The 13,134-nt window shown below is 32.2% G+C and overlaps 1 protein-coding gene across 2 annotated transcripts; it reads left to right on the top strand.

Moving 5' to 3' along the window:
- Positions 1–430: 430 nt before the first annotated feature.
- LOC103496448 (putative ribosomal large subunit pseudouridine synthase SVR1, chloroplastic) lies at positions 431–7,207 on the top strand. Of its 2 annotated transcripts, XM_008458297.3 has the most exons (10): positions 432–1,000; positions 3,913–3,992; positions 4,069–4,169; positions 4,280–4,352; positions 4,474–4,567; positions 4,687–4,735; positions 5,128–5,278; positions 5,548–5,604; positions 6,051–6,106; positions 6,678–7,207. In XM_008458297.3, the coding sequence occupies exons 1-10, from the start codon at positions 532–534 to the stop codon at positions 6,736–6,738; spliced, it is 1,191 nt and encodes a 396-aa protein (XP_008456519.2). In that variant the 5' UTR covers positions 432–531; the 3' UTR covers positions 6,739–7,207. The 2 variants fall into 2 exon arrangements, with proteins under 2 accessions (XP_016901969.2, XP_008456519.2); XM_017046480.2 differs by lacking the exon at positions 6,678–7,207 and having other exon boundaries at positions 431–1,000; positions 6,051–6,110.
- The last annotated feature ends 5,927 nt before the right edge of the window (positions 7,208–13,134 follow it).

Genomic DNA, 13,134 nt, shown 5'->3' with positions numbered 1-13,134 from the left:
TGAAAGGAATAGAGATATCTGATTATGTATTATTTGAATGTCTTCGAGCAAATAATTTGTGGAAGCTTTTACATAAGAATTCCCCAACTTGAACTAATTTACAAGATTAGATGTATTATGCAAATGATTATCCAAATAAAACCCAATACACAAAGAATAGGATAAGTTAATACAATTACGAACATCCATACTTAAATTTGTACATTTTTCTCTAAATTGTTAACATTTTTTTTTTTATACAAAAAAAATTATTTTAGTACTTACTCTGATTTTAACTATATTGATACAACGCGTAAAAATATAACTTTAAAGTACAAGATAGAAAAATAATAAAGTAAGATTTTGTTATAACGGTTCATTTTCATTTTCGGAAAAAAATGAAAATAGATAAAAGATATTTCTTTAACAATAAATAAATCAAGTCAGCAATAGCGTTAGCTCAATCGTCTTCGCTCTCCAATCGTATAAACACGAAGGCGAGTTCGCGAATTCAATAAACTGTTTCACAGAACAAGAATTTCCATTCAAGAAATGGTTTCATTAGCATCTTCTTCACTCTCATTTCTCTCAAAACCTTCGTTAATCTTCAACCCCATTCGCGCCATTCCTCGTATTTCATGTTCGCTTTCATCCAATTCCACTCCCAACGCCTCCTCTTCATCTTCATTTGAGTTCAACATCACATTCGCTCCCCCAAAACCCAAGCCCAAATCCGAAGTTGAAGACCCTTTTCAGTTCATCGATCGAAATACCGGCGGTCAGCTCTTCATTCCGTGGATAGTTCGCGGCGAAGATGGGAACCTCAAGCTCCAGTCTCATCCGCCTACACGGTTCCTTCATTCCATGTCGGAGGATGAAACCAAACCCAAGAAGAAGAAGGTTTCTGCTGGTAAACCCATAACCGAACCCCCTAAGCATTCGAAGGCTGCGCGAAGGTTTTATAATGAGAACATTAGGGAGTCGTCGCAACGTCTCAGTAAAGTTCTTGCTGCCGCTGGAGGTTTGTGCTTCTCTAACCAAAATGCTAATTCTGTTACTCTGCATTCCTTTCTGTGTTATGTGCTCTTTTCTTGTTGGTGTTTGGTTCTTGGCGTGGTGGGTAGAAGTCTTGTTATTTTCGGAAACTATTTAGTTATGTCGACAACAGGTTTTGGCAATAGGACGGAAGCAATAGGCATCTACTTCTAGTTTAGTTAGTAGAATTTGTAAGTATAATTGTCAAATCGGTGCTAATTTTGATTTACTTGGCATGAACTTCAAGTTATTCATTACATGTGGATAGAAATGGAGAGATTGAACAAACTGAGCGGTTTCTACACTAGTGTTATGCGGTATACTAGCTTAAATATGGTCTCCATCAACAACTATACTCCAAGAAAAAAGAATCAAAACAGCACGACGGACCCAGACTAACGAAGGCTCTAATAAATTGTGTAGAGGAAAATATAATAGGAGCTTAAGCTCTTGTTGGAATGCAACGTATGTGACTCTTTCTTTAGGGGCGGATCCTTTCAATTCGTTCAGTTGCATTCTTTCACGAGTGGATATATCTTTTCAAGTCTTAACCAACTTGAAGAAGGGTCATATTTTCTTAGAAACATTTGCTTTTATTGAGAAAGAACGAAATAATATAAGACAATAAAAAGAACCAAGCCCACAAAAGCTCTACCAAAAGAAAGAGTTTCCAACTAGGTAAAATAGTGCGAGAGTAACTTGAAGATGGGACATGATTATTTGGATGACCACTAATTAATCTATAGTATATATCTTATTCAAATTGGATCTTAACCTTTTACACTAGTACTATTTTCAATGAGACTTTTTCACTTTTTATTTATGAACAATTGGTTTATTCTCCACAAAGTTGAATTAATTGGATATTGTGAACGAGGTACTGATTTGTTGGGCTTAGACTCTCTTCTGTGTACAAGGTTCGGTATTTTCTGATTTTTGGTGATATTATTCATATGACAGCTTCATAGAACACTAGGGTAGATGTTCTTTATTCAATTTAGTAAAAGAAACTTCAGTACAATGAAAGATGGACAGATTATCAATCTGGAAATAAAACACAAATACTATAAAAAAAAACCAGAACAACACACTCTGCTATCCTTCTCTCAAGGATGAACTGCCCACTCACAAAATAACCAAAATCCCCCTCTCACAGACTCCTCTCCTTCCCTTAAACTACCCCTTCCCTCCTCAACCGTAAGACTCAAAAACTGTAAAAATAACAGCACTATCCTAACCGAAGACTAAATAGTAAAACAGTCCCCGAGTTCACCCCGAGATTGCCCCGAGTTACAACAATCCACCCTGAGATTGGCCGAGATTGTCTCGAGTTACAACATTTCACCCCGAGATTGTCCCGAGTTACATTAGAACTACCCAATAACTTCTGACATCTCTTTCTTCTTTCTCCTACTATATTGAAATAATATTGGAGGTCTAACACAGCTCTTCCATCTCGAACCTTCTATTATTCTTTGTTCTTGCAACATCTACTTATTTGTGGCCTTATATTTTTCTCACCGTCTATGCATACTTTCTGATTTTGCATGTTCGGTAGTCTGTGATCTGTTATTTGCTATTGGTTAGGTTTAAGGGAAATTCTTCTCTTTGAGTTCCATTCTCATAGTAAAACCACGAATGGCCGACTATGTAAATTGTCATGTACCGTAAAAATGCGTTTGGCAGGCCATGGTAATAAGATCAATTGTTTATAAAATTAATGTTGGAACATGTTGGATAATGCGTTTTGTAAGCCATGGTGTACTCTCTCAAAGCTCTTCGGCAACTACAGCATCCAAAATCTAAATTTAAATTGGAGTGCTTTTATTTTTACAGCTTGATAATGGATCTTTTGTCTTTATTGTACTGTTTTTGAATTCTCCTTCTTCTGCGTTACTATTACTTTGTATTAGATCTTTTAATAGTCAAGATTTTCATTTTGAAAGCTCCGGATTTATGAGGGCACTAAGGGGGTGTCAACCTAGTTGAGATGTTTGAGTGCGCTAGTCGATCCTTTATAAAAAGCTATTGTATAATCCACTTGTACTTTAAGCTTTTGTCTCATTTTGACTTATTAATAAAGAGACTTGTTTCCGTTAAAAAAAAACATTTGGCCCAAGAGAAAGAAAGAGGTAGAGATATCTTGTGGAGGTCTGGACTACAACCTGGTTAATATTTGCTCCCCTTTTGGTATTTGTTTTAAAAGTTGTATCTATCCTCTATCCATTCTCCCCAACAACTGGATCCTTTTTTACAATGGTAGGCACTTAAGTTGGAATCTTTCTATAGAATACCTTGTTGTTTCTAGCTAGCCTCAATCCCTGTTAGGACGGGGGCTGATGAAAATTCAGTTGTATACAATTTGGTCGAGCTTGTAAGGATAAATTTTTATTTTTATTTTTATTATTATTTTTTTTGTGTTCTATTGTTTAGCATTGGTCATGGAGTGTTCTGTTTCGTCTTCCTCTGCAGTGTCCTTTTATATATTAAAACAATTGCTTTCGTTATGAAAAAAATGAAAGAATATAGTGGCGTACAAAAAAACAAGCCCACAAAATGAAAGGGTTCTAGCTAAGTAAATTGTTTCATAGAGCATAGTTTCAAAAAAAAACTTCAAAACAGAAGCCTAAAGGGACACATAAAATCTCACCATAGATCAAAGCTCACAAGGGTTCTTGTCCCTGCCGCTAAACACTCTATCATTCCTCTCCCTCAATATTCCAAACAATTGCACACACCCCAACAAGCCACAAAAAACTGTCTCTCTCTCTAAAAGGCGGATGAAGGAGAAACTTCTCGATTTCTGCACAAACATCTCTCTGCCCAGCAATGTCCTGTTTACAGTAATTACCATTGTGCTCTTAAGATCTCATAGTTGGTATTATACTCGTTTTTCAGTGGCATCAAGACGGAGTAGTGAAGAGCTTATATTTGGAGGCCGCGTTACTGTTAATGGTTCTGTTTGCAATACTCCTCAGGTTGGTTTTTATGTAATTTGGGTTGTATGGATTTTGTCTCAACTATGAAGGTATAAATGATTTCACCTTTCTGCAGACTCGGGTGGATCCTGCAAGAGACATTATTTACGTGAATGGAAATAGGCTTCCTAAGAAACTACCACCAAAAGTTTATCTAGCTCTGAACAAGCCAAAAGGGTAGGTCACTTATTCTCTAAGACCAATTTCCCTTTCCTACCCCAAGCTTCTCTTGGGAACTTGGCTTTTATGTTCTTCCGTTGCTAATCTATAAAGGAATGCCATGGCAGGTATATTTGTTCATCTGGGAAAAAAGAGTCAAAGTCTGTGATAAGTCTATTTGATGATTATTTGAAGAGTTGGGTACGTCAAACTCAAACCTACTGATCATACCGTTTTCAAGCAAAAGAGTGATAACCTTATGATCATTTTGATGGAAGAAATATAGTTTGCAAGTTATTGAACTACAACTTTGCATTTGCAGGATAAAACATATCCAGGGCAACCCAAACCACGGCTCTTTACAGTTGGCAGACTTGATGTTGCAACGACTGGGTTGATTATAGTGACAAATGATGGTATGCTATACATACTTCTCATGGTTGCCTCCTTATTTAGGATTGCTGTACGAAAGGTTTGGAGTTTAAAGGATAGATCTTGAACCCTTTGCAAAATTACCATTGGTTTTCTTTTTCAGGAGATTTTGCTCAAAGTATCTCACATCCTTCATCTGGTTTATCGAAGGAGTAAGTGATTTAAATTTATTTCCATACTCTTTCTAATGCATTGTAAAGGTACCTACAGAAGTAACTTCTGGCATTATTTTCAGGGAGTAATCTAGAGATGAACTGTTTTGAAAAAATCTTTGAGAGTATATATGAGGAATGATTGTGGGTTATGGCCTATAAATCTGTGGCGTATTTATTGAATGAAAATTACTGGAACCTTTATCTACTGACTATTTCAGGGATGAGAAATATTGTACCGATCTTCTTTTTTAGTTCTTTTTTCCTTATAATATTTTGCATTAGAGCATTTAATCTTTTATATTGTGCTTCCCAGTACATATAGCTTTTAAAGTTTTAAATGTTGGATTTCTGAAATATTAAAATGTAACATTTGCCCTCTATAATTGTAGATACATTGCAGCAATAGATGGCGATGTTAGTAAGCAGAACCTGATAGCAATTAGTGAGGGAACAACAATTGATGGTGTCCATTGCACACCGGATTCTGTGGAGTTGCTACCACGGCAGCCAGATATATCAAGGCCTCGTCTGCGTATCGTGGTGCTTTGTCCATTCATATTATATATTTTAAATATCTATTCACTTTCAGTGCGTTCATCACTTCTTGTTTGATCTAATTGGTCATGAAGTAATGATTATATAGAACAACAAAGTCTGCTGCCTTTTACCTTAAATGCTTTTCTTTATCTGTACTCTATTATTGTTGATGCCATACAGCAGTCTGTGGAGGAAAATTTATTAATACCATTTTTTCTGCATGCAGCGCTTGTCATGCATTAGCTTCCGACTAACTTATTGTGCTTTTGCAGGTACATGAAGGAAGGAACCATGAAGTTAGGGAACTTGTAAAAGCTGCTGGTCTAGAGGTTAGCATTTGTTCTGACCTTAGAAGACTGTGCCCATTGCTGTGAGGAAGAAGAAATGTTTCATTTTACTTTTCTCATGATACTTTCTTAACAATAACGATAAAATGAGGAAGAAGAAATGTTTCATTTCTTTCTGGGGGCATTGATGTATCTTTTTGTTCTTGTTGGTACCTCTGTACTGTAGGCCTTTGTTATAGGTAACTATAGTTCTTCATGAAATATTTTTTTTGAACTTATAAATATAAACATGTATTTACCTACCTCGTGTGAGTTTTTTTCCTGCCATTTATTCATGATAGCCACACTATATACTGGGACATGAGGAAACTGGGAATATGACATCGAGGGAGATATCTTTTTAGTGCCATTTTAACTACTTGTTCTATTGCTTGCGTTTGTCTGCTAGTTCTATTTGCATGTGTAATTTCTGGAATTTATTGAAACAGATCTATTCATTAAAGCGTGTAAGGATCGGTGGCTACAGACTTCCATCAGATTTGGGGTAATTTCTTGTTGTGATCACCTTTGATTTGTTTCTTATTTGTCAAACTTATTACTGTTTGGGAATGGGTACAAAATCAGATTAGATGATTCACTTACAAATCATTTTCACACAACAGAAACCAAGTAATAAAGGTACATAATTTATCCTATTTTGCATGTAAGTATTCGGAAATGTTGGTGACTAGTATGTTTCAGCATATTATAACTATGATATGCTGTCAGAAAACTAACCAAATAAAAACACCTTTTCAATTGAACAACGAAGATTTTAAAAGTTTATTCTTGAAGATAAATTGAAAATAAAACAATTTTAATCCTTAAAATAAAATTTATCACAAATCATGATCAGGTGGATATAATTCATTCTCTCTGTCCTCGAGTCTTTCTTCAAGAATTCCCTTTTTATCTTTGGCCACAACCGTCAAGATTGTGCAACAAATTTTCATTTTTTTTACAGTTTTTCGGGGTGAAACTAGAAAGACTTTGAAGTTTTGGCTGCTTACTTGTGAACATGAGTGAGATAAATGTGTTGGCATGTAGATTTATTAAAAATTTCTGCATTATTTCAGGCTTGGAAGTTACACTGAACTAAAGCAAAGTGACCTGAAGGCAATTGGTTGGAAAAGTTGAGTTTCTGATGATTTCAGAGTCGTCCATAGTTGTTGAAGCTTGAATGTGGTAGGAATGATTTCAGACATACCACATGGAAGCCGAGTACTACTTCTCTAACTGCTGGGACAGTATCGACATTTGAAGAGGTTGGATGCTGTTTATTCCAGCTCACGCTTCACACCATGGCCACTGATTATTTAGAATTATGCTTGAGTTGAAGATTTCAATCAACAACATTGAAGGTGCAGGTTGTCGACCATCAAATTTTATAGATAATACGAATGACGTGCGATACCATTCTATTATCCAATTATTCTCATCTCATTGTGTATTATACTGAACAGTAAAGGAACATACAGGTAGTTGCAATGATGCTTTTTCTCTCACCTCACTGAAAGCGAGTGTGGGAGGGTATTCTAACACCCGGCCTTAATCTTGTATTCATTACTCATATATGACTTCACATTTAATTATATTCTTTTCTCAACTCTCTTTAGTCATCTACTCCTGCTTACAAACGCTTCCAGCAGATGCATAGTATCAACATTGCGGACAGATGAGGTTTCTGTATGAAGCTCATAGAAAAGCTTCGTTTAGCAAGGAAATATCTTATATGGATTGCAAGTTCAACATGCTCTGACTTTGAAAGCTTGTATTTTAGAAGGTAAGAGCCTTTACTGACAATATCCTTTCATTTTGTTCTTAACAAAAAAAAAAAAAAAAAAAACCGTTCATTTTGTTGTTTTTATCTATTGCATCTATGCCTAATAGAATACAACATATAGTACGAATTTTCCTGGTCTCTATATGACTGTCATCCTATGAGTCTTCTGACTAGTTTTATGTTCTCGATATATTACGCTTCATTTGATTGAAATAAGATTTGCAGCACTGGATCATGTTAAACTATAAAACTGAAATAAGGATGATCAAAAACAATACTTGAACGGAATGGGGGATTGGAAACAATTTCAAATAAAATATCCAGTGGGGGGGGGGGGGGGGGTGGCAATAAAAAATCCAAGACGAGCCGATGTGCAACCCAATCAGTTGAAAAAAATACAAATGCACCATAGGGTAGCAGGGTGACATAAAAGGATAGAAGAATAGATAGTTGTAAAACGGATTGACGTTGCAAGAAACCCACAAAGAAGGGGAAAACTAAACAAAGCAACAATCCCATACACCCCAAAAGCAGGAGAGGAATCAAGCCAAAAACACTCATAGCTAACCCATCACAAAGCCAAAAAGAGGAAGGGAGATATCACAGAGCTAGTAATGGCGTTCAAACCGACAAAGACTCCTCTCGAAGCAAAGATCTAGCCGTTTAATCAAAAGAGATAGAGCTTTCTAGCTTAACTTTCTATTCAGTCCAGCAATTCATTCTTTTTTTTCAAGGTCCATGTTCTTTCTAAAATAACTTGAGATCTGGGAACATGGATTTTGCTCTAATCCCACATATCCAAGACCATAACTGGCCTATTTCTTAGCTTTGTAACTTGTTAGCTTAACTTTCTATTTAGTCCTGCTAGCTTCAATTTTATTAAGATCTATGTACTATTTGAAATAACTTGAGATCTGGTAACATGGTTTTTGTCCAAATTCCAGCTTGCACCGACTACAAACAAAACTGCCATCCCATGTCAGCTGAATGAAGCAACAGAAAACAAACGGACAGCAGAGCAGAGCCTCTCTTGTTCTACAGTAGCAACAGAATCGTCCTTGAGGTTGACAAAATGGATATTATACAATGGGATTTTCGTACATCCATTAACTCAAACTCCATCAGGTACGAGGTTTGGTATTTCATTTTAACCTTCTTTGTTGTTTTTGCTAGGACTAGAACAAGATTTACCTTGCGGTGTTTGAGCATTTCTAAAATCGTTAACATCACCTTTACCATTTTTCCAAACTAGTTTGAATCTTATTTTTAATCATTCAAAACTAATTTTTATAATATGAAAATTATATTTACAAAGTGTAAAATTAAATATCAAATTAATTTTTAGTGATTAAATATGTGTATCGGGGTGGTTTTGATTATGCTTTTAATTATTTAAAACTAGTTTTGATGATATGAAAAGTATATTTAAAATATTCAATTTTGAGTAATTAAAAATGTGTTATGGAATAATGTTGAAAATAGACGATTTTTAACAATTTCAATATCACTTCCAAGTACACACTTACAAATAGTGTTACGTCAAATATGAATAAACTAGGGTCACCCATTTGATAAAAATATTGAATCGATCATTCGCTAGATTTTTATCCCTGGATGGGGTGTGGGAATTCAAACTATTGATTGAGAACGTATATTTTATCTAGTTGAGTGATAAAAAAAAGTTAATTGAGAACTTTTTCTAGATTTGATCGTGTAATTAAAATTAGTTTGAAAATGCTAGACGTGCTCAAGGGTAATTATAATGAGTATGAATTTTAGAAATAATAATTGGGTATATGACAACATTTTAAAGAAATTGCAAATATAGCAAAGTATGAGAGATTTATCAATTATAGTTCAATATTTACAACATGATTTATCAGTAATAAACTTATATCATTGATATACTTTGATAGATTTTGTTATATTTACAAGTTTTTTAAAATGTAGTTATATACTTAATTATTTTGAATCTAATTGTTATATTTATAACTATTCCAATGTTTAAAACATGATGCTTCCTTGGTGCATCTCGAATATAGTTTAATGGAATGTTGCCACATAACATTTTTATTATTTTTTTAAAATATCTTCTTTCCCAATTCTTTTTGTGTGGTTGAGAAGTGGAAAACACCTGGTCCTCACTCTATTCTTAATATTTGTTCCAAATTCACTATTATAATGGATGGAAAAGGTATTTCAAAATGATTAAAATGATACTACAACCAATAGCATCAAAATTACATATTGATTTTCATCCTTTTTCATTCTTACAAAAGGAAAGAAAAGTATGGACTTAATCTTTGTGATTTATAAACCTATTGAATTCTAGTATTTATACTTCACTATGTCATTGTCATGTATGAATGATTTGTTATTAAATTCCTAAAAATAAAAGGTAGGTTAAAAGTGTACTTTTGAACCCTAAACTTAATAGAAGTAATGATTTAGTTTTCGTCAAAGGAATCGATAATCGGTTTTAGAAACTCAACATATTTTTTTAATGTATAAAATACAAAGTCTTAACAAAATTAGATGGATATATACATATATTTATTTTAGGTCAGAGTTGAAATCGTTAAAATTTCAAATTTTCAAAGACTAAAAATCTATTTGAATTGATATTTTTCTTAAAAGTTAAATAAATATTTGAAAATGCAACCCAAACTTACCTACTAAAGCTTAAGAATCAAATTGAGATTAAATTATTATATACTTGATAGTACATAGGATATCTTATTACACATCAAGATTAATTGATAAATTAAGATCTTTGTATGGTAATTATTTTACTTTTTGTTTTAATTTTTGACTTGAACCTTATTAACGAAAGAAAATAATAAATAAAATAAGTGTTTATAAGTTAATTTTTAAAATTAAAAGTAAAAATATAAATGAAATGAGGTCTACATTTTACTTTCACACGGGATTAGAATCAAAAGTTTTCCTTTAACCTAAAATAAAAATGTCTTCTCGTTACTTTTATTTTCTAGTATCTTTTTATCACTCTTGTTTTGACGATATTTGGAGGATAAGTAAAAGATGTTACTTGACTCGTTATGTTATCTTTATTATACCAACAAGTAAAAAAAAATCTTCTTTTGTCTTCCCATTTTATTCTCTAATGTCTTTCACGAACTTCAACACATTTCATGAAAACATATTAAAAAGTTTGTCATTATTTCCCGAATGTTGGAAAAGAATTATCAACATTCTCGAGAAAAAGAAAACATTGATGTAGGGAGTGGACACTGGAAAGTTATCTTTATGGTTACTTTATGTTACCATCATATCCATAACTTTGGTCCCATGAAAGTTACACTTTACAAATATCAACATCTCATGCATTCACATTTATGAGTCTAAATGATAACATTACATGGTTCCTTCAATTAATTTAAAAAGGTATCCATTATACTTTTTTGGTAAGTGATTTTGACATAAATGACTACATTAGATCTTTATTAGAATAAAGGGATTGTTTAGTTGATAGAGAACGTCGTTTAGTCTTAGATACACATGAAAGCAGGTAAAATGTAGCAAAATTTAGTTATAACTCTCATAACATAACGTTAATAGAAGTTTATCGACAATAAATTGTATTATTGTTAAATTTTGTTGTACTGGTAATTCTTTCGAAATTACGCTATATATACACTTAAACCTTAAAAGTAATGTCTTTTGTAATTAACATAAGTCGTGAAATTGATGCTATTTAATTGTGGGACCCACTAACCAATTTGGACCAATGTGATTAGAGAAATTTAATTCACTTTTTTAGTAATTGATTCATATTACTTCTTTTGACTGTAAATTGTGTACTCCCTTCGTGCGATTCATGAGAAATGATTACACTTAAGAAGAAGAAGATGAAAACTTCAAAATAAGCACTTACTGCATTATTTTTGAATTATTCATCTCAAGTTGGTCCAAAGTATAAATATTTCAATAAGTGTCAAACAATAATTTCCAACAAGAAGCATTGTCCTTTATTTATTTAAATTTTTCTTAATACATAGTGAGAATTAAAAACATAGCATGTGCTATACTTTATACACAACTTCCTTATAAAATCTTTGCAAATTTAAATGTCCTACAACATTATCAATGACTTATGTCTCTTGAGGTCCCTACAATTTCCACAAATAGACATAGATACACCAATAATTGTCCTCTACTTTTCAAAGTGAAAATGAATCAAATCTTATTCTATACCCTATTATATAGACCTCACTAATAGATTGCAGCTTTTAAACAGTTTTCTACCTTTTCTCAATCATTATTTATAATTACTATTTTAAGATTAAATTCGGTCCCTAACACAACGTTTTGGATCTATATATGTCTTGACAACTATATTAGTTTTAGTTCTATAGTTCCTTGACAAAATTGTAGATTTGTCGATAGTTAAGTGGGTCGTTACAATATAGTAAGTAATACTCTAAATTGAAAGAAATTGCTTGGTTTAGCTTTGTTGGTATTTCTCTTCGTTGTAAACTAAACATGAATTTAAGATAATAAGCTAAGACACCATTATTTTTGTCTTCTTAGTAAAATGTCATCATTTATTAAGACGGATGAATACCATTTTCTTAGGAAACAGTTACAAATGTAACAATCAAATTAAAAATATTAGTATTTATAAATGTAAATATAACAAAGTATATAATAGATAAACTCTCATAATCTACAAGGGACGGACCACGACCACCAATAGACTTTATTATACTTGCAAGTTTTTTAAATGGTGTTCTACACTTAATTATTGTTTTTAAACTTGTTATCCATTATGATTATTCATTTATTAAACGAGTGATATAAATGTGAACGAGGGAATAACTTAATGAACATGAACTTTTTTTTAGCTATATTTGGTTGTATCTGTTGTTTGTATATATATATATATATATATATATTTTTCCATTTGTCTTAGGGAGTTCCCTACCTTTAAAATTTTATTGGTTTTCATTATATCATGAGATATGAGAAGTTATGTATTGTTTTTAAAAAGTTAGCAGCTATAATCAATTGTGACATAGTATGTGGAGAGCTAAAGTTAAATACATGGAATATTCTATGACTTAAAATGATCTATATTCCATGACTTAAAATCTATATTCTATAATATATTTGAAAACCTAGATCCAACAAGTCTTTCTAAATCAAACTAAAAAGAAGGCAAATTTTTTGTTGCAAATTCCTTTCATTTTGAGTGAAATAATGATTTTTTTTTTAATTTTTTGTTTTAAAATATAGCAACATGAATTAAAATATTTACAATTATAACAAAAATATGAACTACATCTATCACGAATAGATACTGACAAATACGATAGACTATAAAATTTTGTTATATTTGTAAATATTTCTGCAACCCATCTAATTTAATTTTTCATTTTTTCCAATTTATTTTTAGAAAATAAAGTATAACAAATGTCCATGCAAATTAGAAAGAAAACATCCCCAACATAGGTGTCAATATCACAAACAAAAAGACAAGTTAAAAGGGGACAAGGAGAAAATACACTTTTAGTTTTAGTTTTAGTTTTATTTTTATTGACCACATTATAAAGTTATTTATTATTATTATTTTTTTTGAAAGGAAAGTTAATTTATTCATATATCTCAAAAAAAGAAAAAATTATCCATTTCTATATTCTCTTTCTTCTTTGTTTTTCTTTTTTTTTTTAAATAAACAAAGAGTTGTTATTGGTTAGTTTTGAGATTGAAATTAAATGGGCATTTAATTT

This window comes from Cucumis melo, chromosome 3 (genome assembly GCF_025177605.1).
Source record: "Cucumis melo cultivar AY chromosome 3, USDA_Cmelo_AY_1.0, whole genome shotgun sequence".
NCBI lineage: Eukaryota > Viridiplantae > Streptophyta > Magnoliopsida > Cucurbitales > Cucurbitaceae > Cucumis > Cucumis melo.
This window is presented reverse-complemented; position numbering and strand designations above follow the sequence as displayed.